An 11,324-nucleotide genomic window follows, 5' to 3' on the forward strand; every position below is an offset into this window, starting at 1 on the left:
TTCCTCAGAGTAATGTGGTTTCATGCAAAACAACAATCGAAGGGTTTTTCTACGGAGCGGCCCCGTTCACTTTACAATGCTGACTCATTCAAAACGGGCCATTCTGTTCAATTTGAGTCTCGAGCTTCGTTTAGTGCCAGTAGAGGCAGTTCACACCGATTTGATCATGCTCACCTATTCATACTCTCACTTAAACCACCGAATGTTAATCGGTTTAATAACACTGAAAGTGTATAGTCTCTCCACACATCACAGACCATATCACAAGTTGTTTGAACACTAAGTCTCTCTGTGGACCGTGCAGCCTAGTCTGCTCCCGATCACCACCAAACACGCTCTCTAGGCCATCTCGAGTCTCTCATGTAGTCTGCCAAGCCAGCTTGGCTCGTTTACGGCTTCTTGTGATGGGCTTCAAAAGCTATCTTTCTCTCTTCCCATCAGGACCATTACTCTCATCTTTTCCAAAGCAACAGGGAGTACTTCTCTTACTGGGAGAAAGCACAAGTTACTGGATAGTCTTGGGTGTCAGTGATTTAAAAGGGATCTAACCAATCTCTGCCATATATGTACAGCATGTTTTGTATATAAATATATTTAAAAATATATATAAATCTATTTTATTATTATTGGATTTCTGGTTATTTTTCAATGGAGGACACTACTTTGAGTCTTAGGAGAGTCACGCTTCGGTGTATCTGTGCTTGCGGAGGGGTCTGACTCTCTCGACATAGAATCATGAAGTCTGGGGAATCGAATCAGTTAATACTGCTTTTGCACAACTATTGTAAAATAGTACACCATCCTGTATTTTTTGTTTTTTAATTTTAGTTATATATTGGGGGTTGTTTTATTTAAAAACTGTTCTTCAATATTCAAAGTTATGTACAGTTTGTGATTTCTTTTTTTTTTTCTTTCTTCCCCTATTTAAATTAAAGCTTTTTTTGTGTTATTGTTTGCAAAACAGTCATTTTGTTCATGTCTTTGGTCTTTTTCACCCCAGTATGAATTGAATTGTCAAGATTTATTTAAGGTGGTAAAATCAATTCACAAACTATATCCACCTAATTCTGGGTGTAACTTTTGTTAAGCTGTAAACAATCAGTGAAAGGCTCGCTCTGTGAACGCAATAATACCTTTTTTTTATACTGGGTACAATGAGATGACATTATTCTACTCACCCTTCAAATATCGATTATTAGAGGGAAGAGATTCTTTGTGCATTCCAGTTATTAATGGAATTTATCGTAAATTATATGTGCGGTCGGCTATATGTTGTCCTTTTTCATACAGTTACAGTGTAATACAAAACAATGAAATCATCACAAGAAAAAGAATGCAGTGCTCTTGCCATATATATTCTTGTTATAACATCTCATGGCAAAATACCAAGCGTTACGTTATTCTCATGATGTCTGAAAGTATAATGTGAAAGAAAAATTGACCGCTCGTTCAGTCAAACTGACTGAAATTATTGGTTTCAGTCTTTTTTAATGGAAGTTCCCTAAACCGAAAGTGCCACCCATAATTCAAAACGCAGTAGGCTCGTCTGGAATAAGGTGGATGGGAATTAGTCATGTTGATACTGATTTGGATCAATAGCATTGCAAGTGAGTAATTTCAACAATTCACTTTTTTAGTTAATTTTAATTTCTGAATTAATTGTTGCAATTTAATAAATTGCCTCTGTATACATACATTTTATTTTAAGGTCAGTTATTTTGCTCACCAAGGTTGCATGTATAATTTATTTGATCAAAAATACAATTTAAAAACAGTGAAATTGTGCGATATTAACCCCTTATCTGTCACACTAGCGAGACGCTTGCTGCTCTTTTTTTCACATATTTTACTAATCATCACAAATTGGGTATCATTCAAAAGCTTACAAACTCAAAATTCGTCCCAGGAAAGGGTTCGAATCCTGTGTTTTGAAATTGGTTGTGTTACCATGGAAATGATTCTCTAAATTCTTTTATCGGGCTCCTCCCCTAGTTGGCAGTGTCATGTTTCATATTACTTTATAACCAAAATCTTTTCTAATAGTGACACAACTCATATCGGCGCTAAGGTCGGAGTCTCAAGGTTCCATATTTAGTAACTGTTTTGTGATAGAAGTGATATTTGGACAGAAATGTATTAATTGATTTGTTACAGTAGAATACATTAAAAAAAAATCAGTGGAATGCGAGTGACACCCGGTGGCTCTTTTTGGTACAGTGCCTAAACAAAATCTCATGGGAACTTCAATTTTTGTGATATCAACTTTAAATATGGAACACAACTTGGTTAGATGTATGGTGTTGATTTGTATAGTCATTTTAGAGTAAATATTTTGTAAAATATATATTTTTATATAAAATTATATATTTAGTACATTTCATTTACAGTAAATTTAAATTTCCATAACTTTTTCATACTTTCATTTTTTTTTTGAAGTGCTGTCACTTCAGCAATAATCTGCCCAGTGTCTTCTTTAAAACAAGACCAAACATAGGTCTATATATTCCAAAGTGCATTTTCACATCTATTCTCAAAAAGGGGGTGAAAGTAAAAGGATTAGTTCACTTCAAAATGAAAATTTCCTGATATTTTACTCACCCTCATCTCATCCCAAGATGTTCATGTCTGTCTTTTTTCAGTCGAAAACAAATTAAGTTTGAGGAAACATTTCTCCACACCATTGACTTCCATGACAACCAAAATGTTGAAGGTCCAAATCAATGCAGTTTCAAAGGATGGGCTTCAGAGGCTCTGCACGATCCCAGACAAGGAATATGGATCTAGCGAAACGATTGGTCATTTAAAAAAAAAAAAAAAAAATGAATATACTAAATTGCTCATCTTGTGCTGTTCTGCGGAGCAAATGTGCAATCACGTCGAAAACGCCACGGTAGACGTAGGCAGAAGTACAGCTAGATAAGACCCTATTCCTCGTCTTGGATCTCGCAGAGCCTCTAAAGCCCTTCGAAACTGCATTGATTTGGACCTTCAACATTTTGGTTGTCATGGAAGTCAATGGTGTGAAGAAAAATCCTCAAACTTATTTTCTTTTCGACTGAAGAAAGAAAAACATGAACATCTTGGATGAGATGGGGTGAGTCAAATATCACTAATCCTGGGTTAAAATAACGATTTCTATTTTAAAGGCATACAAATGAAAATTCTATCATTAATCACTCACCCTCATGTCGTTCCAAACCCGTAAGAGCTTCGTTCATCTTCGGAACACAAATGAAGATATTTTTATGAAATCCAAGAGCTCTCTGACCCCTCCATAGACAGCAATTTAATTAACACTTTCAAGGCCAGGAAAGGAAGTAAAAGCATTATTAAAATAGTCTATGTGACTCCAGTGATTCAACTACGCTTCATGAAGCGACAAGAATACTTTCTGTGCGCAAAAATAACGACTTTATCCAACAATTTCGTTCTAGCCTGTGTCAGTGTCCTACACAGTTTCCATTGTAAATAGTGCAGTGCTCTAGAGATCTACGGCAGCAGATGCTGTTCACATGAGCACCACGAGCTGCACTGTATTTACATCGTAAACAGCAAAGGAGACATTTCCGGACCTTGAAAGTGTTAATTCGATTGCTGTCTATGGAGGGGTCAGAGAGCTCTCGGATTTCATCAAAAATATTTAAATTTGTGTTCTGAAGATGAACGAAGGTATTACGGGTTTGGAACGACATGAGGCTGAGTAATAAATGACAGAATTTAAATTGTTGGTTGAATTAACCCTTAAATACATTTTTAAATGTAATTTATTCTTGTGCTGGCAAAGCTGAATTTTTTATTACTCCAGTCTTCAGTGTCAGATGATCCTTCAGAGATGTATAGCCTGTGTGTGTGTGTACACGCATTAAAAGGAATCATGGAAGAGGATTAGCTCAGAACAAACAAAGTGCATGTATCAACATTTTATTGTAGTTAAATTGGAGGTTTCATTCCAAAAGCAAAATGCAATAGTTACAATGATCTTTGAACCTTGTATGTTACAGTATGAAACTGTCCCTCTACAGAGGATATACATGTCTATCTGAGGACCAAACTCATAATTTAACTTGATTGTCTTGAGACTATATGCAGCTTAAAAAGCAGCCCTTAAAGTAGTTTTTATCGGTTAAATACAAATTAAGATCTGTTTCACAACATCTGTGGCATGCTGTTGATTTCCACAGGGGGGAAACGATTTGTTTTTAGGTCTTTTTAGGACAATTGTAATGCAATTAAGCACTTAAAGGGATAGTTCATCCACAAATGAAGCTTACCCCACGATTAACTCGCCCTCAAGCCATCCTAGGTGTATATGACATTCTTCTTTCAGACGAATGCAATCAGAGTTATGTTGAAAAATATCCTGGCTATTCCAAACATTATAATGGCAGCCCAAAATTTGAAGCCTGGAGCCGTGTGGATTACTTTTATAATGGATAGATGCACTTTTTTGGGCTGCCATTATGCTTGGAAGAGCCAGGATATTTTTTTAATATAACTCTGATTGTATTTATCTGAAAGAAGAATGTCATATATACACCTTGGATTGTTTCAGGGTGAGTAAATTATTTTTTCATTTTTGGGTGAACTATCCCTTTCAGTGTGCTTTAAAACCACTGGCTTTAAAAACTACCTGATTTTTGTCAGGTAAAGTATGATATTTGCTTTTACATTGTGATTAGTGCAGAGACACTCCAGCTGCCACTTCCTGTCCTTGTCTCAGACAAAGGAGCGTTTAATGAGAGAGGGTGTGTATTTGATCTCATTATAGCACTCGTCTTCCTCGTGGCTGATCCTCCATTTGCTCTCCTGTGCCGAACGGTGGAGCCACAGCACCAGCACCATCAGAGCCAGCAAAAGCAGGGCCATAGACAGACTCAACAGCACCCCCTGAAGGATGCCTGGGGAATTATCTGGAGCTATAGGGTCCCAAAAAAAAAAAAGCAAAAATCTGTCATCAGTTACTCGCCCTCATGTCGTTCCAAACCTGTTTGACTTTTGTTCTTCCATAGAACACAAAAGAAGTTTTGAAGACGTCTGTGCAATCACAATGAATAAGAATGCAAAAGCGCCATAAAGGAATGAGAAAAGTGTGCAGAAAGACTTACGTGTGTAGACAGACAGGTTAATGTAGCAGTGCTGAGTTCCCAGCGGGTTGGTCACTGAGCAGCGGTAAAGGCCAGAGGTTTGTGTAGAAACATTGGCAATGTTCACAGAACCCGACATGGGACCTGCGACACATAAGCGTGTAGAATTGTTTCTGAGTGTCGGATGTTTTTGATGAAAACCTGGATAAATATTTTTTTACCATCCATGTTCACTGGCAGTGTTGTCTTGTCTGGTTCTAGCTTCTCCCAGATCACCTGTGGAGTGGGAAAGCCCTCCACCACTGCACAGGACAGTCTCACATTGCCCCCAGCATCTGTCTCTCCTTCCCATAGACACACAGGAAGAGATGGGGGTGCTGCACACACACATAGAGAGTTATGAAACCTAAATTACAAGAGTGTAAAGTGTAGCAGCATAATCTGGACGGAATCAGAATATAGGCAAAAGCTAATATGCATAGAGTAATGTTGGAACATGGGGCTTCATTTATAAAATGTTACATATAAACCCTCCTACATTTGATCTTTCAATGATTGCTCAAATGTGCGTAGGCCTACGTATGATTCAGAACGAACGCAAGCACACACACACACACACACACACACACACACACACACACACAAAATGCGAATACTTCTCACTTCCGTATGTAAAATCTGATTTTAGATCCGGTTTTAGATCTCCGCCTTGTAAACACGCCTAATTGGTGTCATTAACATTAAAAGAGCACAAAAAAGATGCCGTGTGATGTATGATACCCAGAACAGTGAGGCTGAGCTCTCCTATGCCAGGGTCTCCCGTCTCAGGTGGGTTGCTGACCACACAGCGATAGACTCCAGCGTCAGACACGCGTGTGTAATTCAAGATGATGTCTGCGCTCCAGGGCATGCCAGCAAAGCCCACCCTGCCCATGAATGAAGGGCTTTCAATCACCTGCCCGTGATCATACACGATCACCTGCACAACAAGTGAGATGTAGATCTTAGTTAAACTAGCTAGCACCATATTTCATTTTTGATTTTAACAGTATTTTACTGTAAAATGCTACGGTGAAAAACAGTTAATTGGTTAACAGAAAATTTCCATATACAGTGAATAACTGTAATAGATCTAACCTTACATTTAATTTAATTTTAAAGTAAAATACCATTAAATTTACAGTTTTTGGATGTGAAAAAGAACAAGTCATTGTGTAATTTACAGTGAAAAACCCGTAAATTGACATTCCCAGAATTCCCTGCGTGACACTTCGCATTTGATGTATTTTCATTGCAATAACTATGTTTCTTCTTTGTTTTTTCTAAGAAGTTATGTACATTAGGGTTTTATGTTACATCTGATGTTAAATTAATGTTTATTGCATTTTTTTAATTTCATGTGTTTTACCATGATGGTGTTTAGTGTTTGTGTGATTGACACTGAGCACCTTCTATAAATTAGTATTGTCCTCTAAAAAGCTGTTTGTGATGAGCTTTGATTCATCACGTGATTTTCATCACCAGTGTGATTGGTGGTTGTCTGTATATATCAAAGGTACATAACAGATATTAGTATTTCAATAGGTTGGTAATTTAACATTATTTCAGTTAATGAAATGTGTTTTTTACCGTAATTTGTTAACAGTGTAAAAATAATCATTACAATATAAACCTTTAAATTATACGGTTTTTAACAGTAAAATAAAAAAAAATTTAACCGTAATTATTACATTATAAACCTTTAAATGATATGGTGCTGTCCCTAAAAACCTAAAACGTTACTGCCGTATTTTTTACAGTAAAGTTCTGGCAACCACAGCTGCCAGTTTTTTACCGTCAATTTTACGGTGATTTTTTTTACAGTGAATGAAAACAAGGCCGTGAGGGATACAGTGTGATCAATGGAACATAGGAGTGCCAATGGTTGATTGGTTGATTAAACATTATTTCCAAAAAATTAATAAAACTGAGTTTTTAAAAAAATACATATGATCTAGGACCTTTATACTGTACTAAGTTGCTATTGTAAAGACTGTATAAAAAATGGGGGTGCATTTGAATCGTCTCCTTAGCTTGTTAACTGTGCAAACCAGGGTTTCCCAAAGGGTTTGGGAACTTCAAGGGGTTTGTGAATTGATATAAAATTCTTAATTAAATCATACAATTGAAATAAATCACTTTAAAATAAAAAAATAAAATAAATAAAACATTAAAATTGAGCTTAACAATGTGATGTTAAATATTAATTATGTAACCCAGTAGAATACAATTTTACAGTTAAGGGGTTTATTTCAAATGTATGTATGCCTTTATGGACGTGATCATATAGCAAGTTTGATTGTTATGCACATGTGAAAAATGTGGTTTTAACCAACAAGTTAGGTGTTCCTTTAAAAAGACAGGTAGGGGGCTCTACATATTATTGTATTGTTTATATTCATATTAATTTTTAAAAAATCTCAGAGGGTACTTGAGGAAATCCTTTAGGTCAAAAGGTGTATGGCTAACAAAAAAGTTTGGGAATCCATGGTCTACTACTACACATTGGGACTCATTGGGTTTTCAGCAACATGACTAGGGGCTTGCATTGTTAAACGTCACCACTGGTATTTATCAACAATGAGCAGGACTAATATCTTTCTGACATTATTTCTGTTTAACTATTCTGTTTAATGAAAAATACATTGTTTTGTTACACATGCCTGCAACATTTTAGACAAAGTTAAATTATACATTTTATCTACATTATGTTTACTAGGCTATCTAGCACTTTAGAATTCCCGATAAAGGGAACATAATGTCATCCCAATTGGCATACTTTGTGGAATATTTAGGGATCGAATGTTCCAGTAGACTGGAAGGATTTTGCGATTGAGACATTATAAAATGGCTGACTCACTGTCACTGGTCAGTGCCCTGAATACTGAACAAGGGACCTGATTGATGCACCCTAACCCTCACAGCCTGCTTTTAATCTGCGTTTCAATATGGCATCTGTCCTGACTAAAAGCCATTCACACCAACGAGCTATGGCTGTATCTGAAATCGCATACTTCCCACCTAGTTGAAAAACCAAATTGTACTTTCAGCAAGATTCTGAAGTGCGTGTCAACTTTATTATCCCATGAGGCCATGGGAGAGACAACATGTAGTAGGCTACACCCAGATTACATTGATACTACACACATTCATACTATACAGAACATACTTTTAATAGTTGCAATGTAATTACATTCAAAATAAGTACCTATTAGAGAGAATGCTATTTCAGACCCAACCTATAACAATCTACAGTGCATCCGGAAAGTATTTAGAGCGCTTCACTTTTTCCACATTTTGTTATGTTACAGCCTTATTCCAAAATGGATTCAATTAATTATTTTCCTCAAAATTCTACAAGCAATACCCCATAATCACAATGTGAAAGAAGTTTGTTTGAAATCCAAACACAGCCTTTGCTATGACACTCAAAATTGAGCTCAGGTGCATCCTGTTTCCACTGATTATCCTTGAGATGTTTCTACAACATGACTGGAGTCCACCTGTGGTAAATTCAGTTGATTGGACATGATTTGGAAAGGCACACACCTGTCTATATAAGGTCCCACAGTAAACAGTGTATGTCAGTGCACAAACCAAGCCATGAAGTCCAAGGAATTGTCTGTAGACCTCCGAGACTAGATTGTATCGAGGCACAGATCTGGGGAAGGGTACAGAAACATTTCTGCAGCATTGAAGGCCCCAATGAGCGCAGTGGCCTCCATCATCCGTAAATGGAAGAAGTTTGGAATCACCAGGACTCTTCCTAGAGCTGGCCGCCCAGCCAAACTGAGCAATCGGGGGAGAAGGGCCTTAGTCAGGGAGGTGACCTAGATCCCGATGGTCACTCTGACAGAGCTCCAGCGTTTCTCTGTGGAGAGAGGAGAACCTTCCAGAAGAACAACCATCTCTGCAGCACTCCACCAATCAAGCCTCTATGGTAGAGTGGCCAGACGGCACATGACAGGCCACCTGTATTTGTTGTTTGTGCCTGAAGGACTCTCAGACCATGAGAAACAAAATTCTCTGAAAAAAAGATTGAACTCTTTGGCTTGAATGGCCTTTGGCTTGCTCAGTTGGGGACACTAAATATTCAACTATATTACTGATCCGCCCACATTGACACTATATGATAATGAAAATGAGCTGGATGACCTCACCGTTTTCTCCAGAGTGGCTGTACAGCCGAATCAAATTCTGTTGCATTATTTTCCTGTTTAACACTGTGAAACTGCTTTTAAACAATTTGTAAAAAGCGCTATATAAATAAAGGTGACTTGACTGACAAGTGTCATCTCTGGAGGAAACCAGGCACCTCTCATCACCTGGCCAATACCCTCCCTACAGTGAAGCATGGTGGTGGCAGCATCATGCTGTGGGGATGTTTTTCAGCGGCAGGAACTGGGAGACTAGTCAGGATTGAGGGAAAGATGAATGCAGCAACGTACAGAGACATCCTTGATGAAAACCTGCTCTAGAGCGCTCTGGACCTTGAACCCGACTGAATGTCTCTGGAGAGATCTGAAAATGGCTGTGCACCGATGCTCCCCATCCGACCTGATGGAGCTTGAGAGGTCCTGCAAAGAAGAATGGGAGAAACTGCCCAAAAATAGGTGACCCAAGCTTGTAGCATCATACTCAAAAAAACTTGAGGCTGTAATCGGTGCCAAAAGGGGCTTCAACAAAGTTTTTTTTTCTTCCGTTTTTTATTTTTAAGAAATTTGCAAAGATTTCAAACAAACTTCTTTCACATTGTCATTATGGGGTATTGTTTGTAGAAGTGAGGAATAAGGCTGTAGCATAAAATGTGGAAAAAGTGAAGTGCTGTGAATACTTTCCGGATGCACTGTATATTAGAATCCAGACCAATGGACAATAACACTATTTTTATTCTAGGTTATGTTCATTTCCATGCTTTAAAGTTGAATGGATTTTGATTGCCTATCAATGGTTTTAATTGTTCATTAAGTGGAAAAAACGCTATGAAAAATTAATTTCAAACACATGTCTTTATTACTAATATTGGACTCCACTGGTCTCCTAGTGATCTTTAGAACTTGGTTATTATTTTTCTTGGTGTGAATGGGCCTTTAGGTTTATTAGCTGATTGTTGTGTATATAGGTGACACCTGTGTGGGGGAGTCAGGGTCGGAGACTGGGGTCAGAGTCCAGATGATGCTGAGTCTGAACAAGGGCATCATGGTGAAGAACGAACAGGGCAGTGTGACAGAATCTCCCTGCACAACCTCCAGACCAGATTCCCTCACGGTCACCCGGACTGCACCTGGAGGGGTTGGAGGAAAACAGTCAAGCTGGATCATTTTTACTGCATGTTTTTCTTATTGCAAACAATTGGCAGTGATAAATCACTAGCCAGGCCCATTTATTCTACTGTTGTGTTGTGTAGCTCTCAACCTCTTTCCTTCCATCTCAATGGTTGTCTCATTACTGTAATGATGAGTCCCACCCCCACCGCTCTGCCACCCCCAGGCCTTTGTGTGTGCGTGTGTGTGGGAACGCAAAGTGACTATAAAGCCTTAATTACAGCTGACAGCCTTGGCAAGGACAAATACACCAACTGAGAGAACAATGGGGTTCAATTCTTCTTAAAAAAAAACTGACCCAAATTAAAAATACTTCAATTATTGTAACATTGCACATAAAACACTAATTATAAACAAAATTATCATTTTTTTGCACATTGTTTTTTTTATTATACCTCAAACATTTAATATCTAATGGACTGATTTCAAAAGGGTTTGTAATATGAAAAACATTGAGATACTTGTTACGGTATGTTACAGTATGTTAAACCCCGGTTAAAATCAGCGGTCAACAGTTCTCTTCAGTTGTGTAAAAGTTCTTCTCCCCAAGTCACAAGGTTTTTCGGACCATATTTAACAGCCTAATGTTAGCAATAAAATCAACACGCACCATATTGAAGAAAAGTGGACACCAAGCAGGCCAGCCAGAGCAGTCTCCATCCTGTACAGCCCATCTCTGAGAAGATACATGTGCTCTTTCCTCCATACAGGTCCGTGTGTTTGGACTGACTGGACAGGCATAACTGGGTTATTGGGCATCAAAGGGGGGCAGTTCTCGTTCTCTCTCCCTTTATCTCCTGCCCTCCCTCTATCGCTGTGTATTCCCCGTAACACAGTGAATAGTTTATATGTCTCTGTAGTGTTGAATAAGAAAGCA

The 11,324-nt window shown here is 38.0% G+C and overlaps 1 protein-coding gene across 3 annotated transcripts; it reads right to left on the reverse strand.

Moving 5' to 3' along the window:
• Positions 1 to 3,902: 3,902 nt before the first annotated feature.
• On the reverse strand, positions 3,903 to 11,212 carry LOC307136788 (immunoglobulin superfamily member 11). Of its 3 annotated transcripts, none has more exons than XR_013817827.1 (7): positions 11,058 to 11,173; positions 10,253 to 10,407; positions 5,865 to 6,063; positions 5,306 to 5,461; positions 5,106 to 5,228; positions 4,497 to 4,916; positions 3,907 to 4,360 (listed from the first exon to the last, which is right to left on the reverse strand). XR_013817827.1 is itself a non-coding variant. In XM_079834061.1 (6 exons), the coding sequence occupies exons 1-6, from the start codon at positions 11,119 to 11,121 to the stop codon at positions 4,717 to 4,719; spliced, it is 897 nt and encodes a 298-aa protein (XP_079690187.1). In that variant the 5' UTR covers positions 11,122 to 11,212; the 3' UTR covers positions 3,903 to 4,716. The 3 variants fall into 3 exon arrangements, 1 of the variants encoding a protein (XP_079690187.1); XR_013817828.1 differs by having other exon boundaries at positions 3,907 to 4,403; positions 4,475 to 4,916; XM_079834061.1 differs by having other exon boundaries at positions 3,903 to 4,916; positions 11,058 to 11,212.
• Positions 11,213 to 11,324: the final 112 nt, after the last annotated feature.

The sequence above is a fragment of the Gobio gobio genome (assembly GCF_949357685.1).
Source record: "Gobio gobio genome assembly, chromosome: 14".
NCBI lineage: Eukaryota > Metazoa > Chordata > Actinopteri > Cypriniformes > Gobionidae > Gobio > Gobio gobio.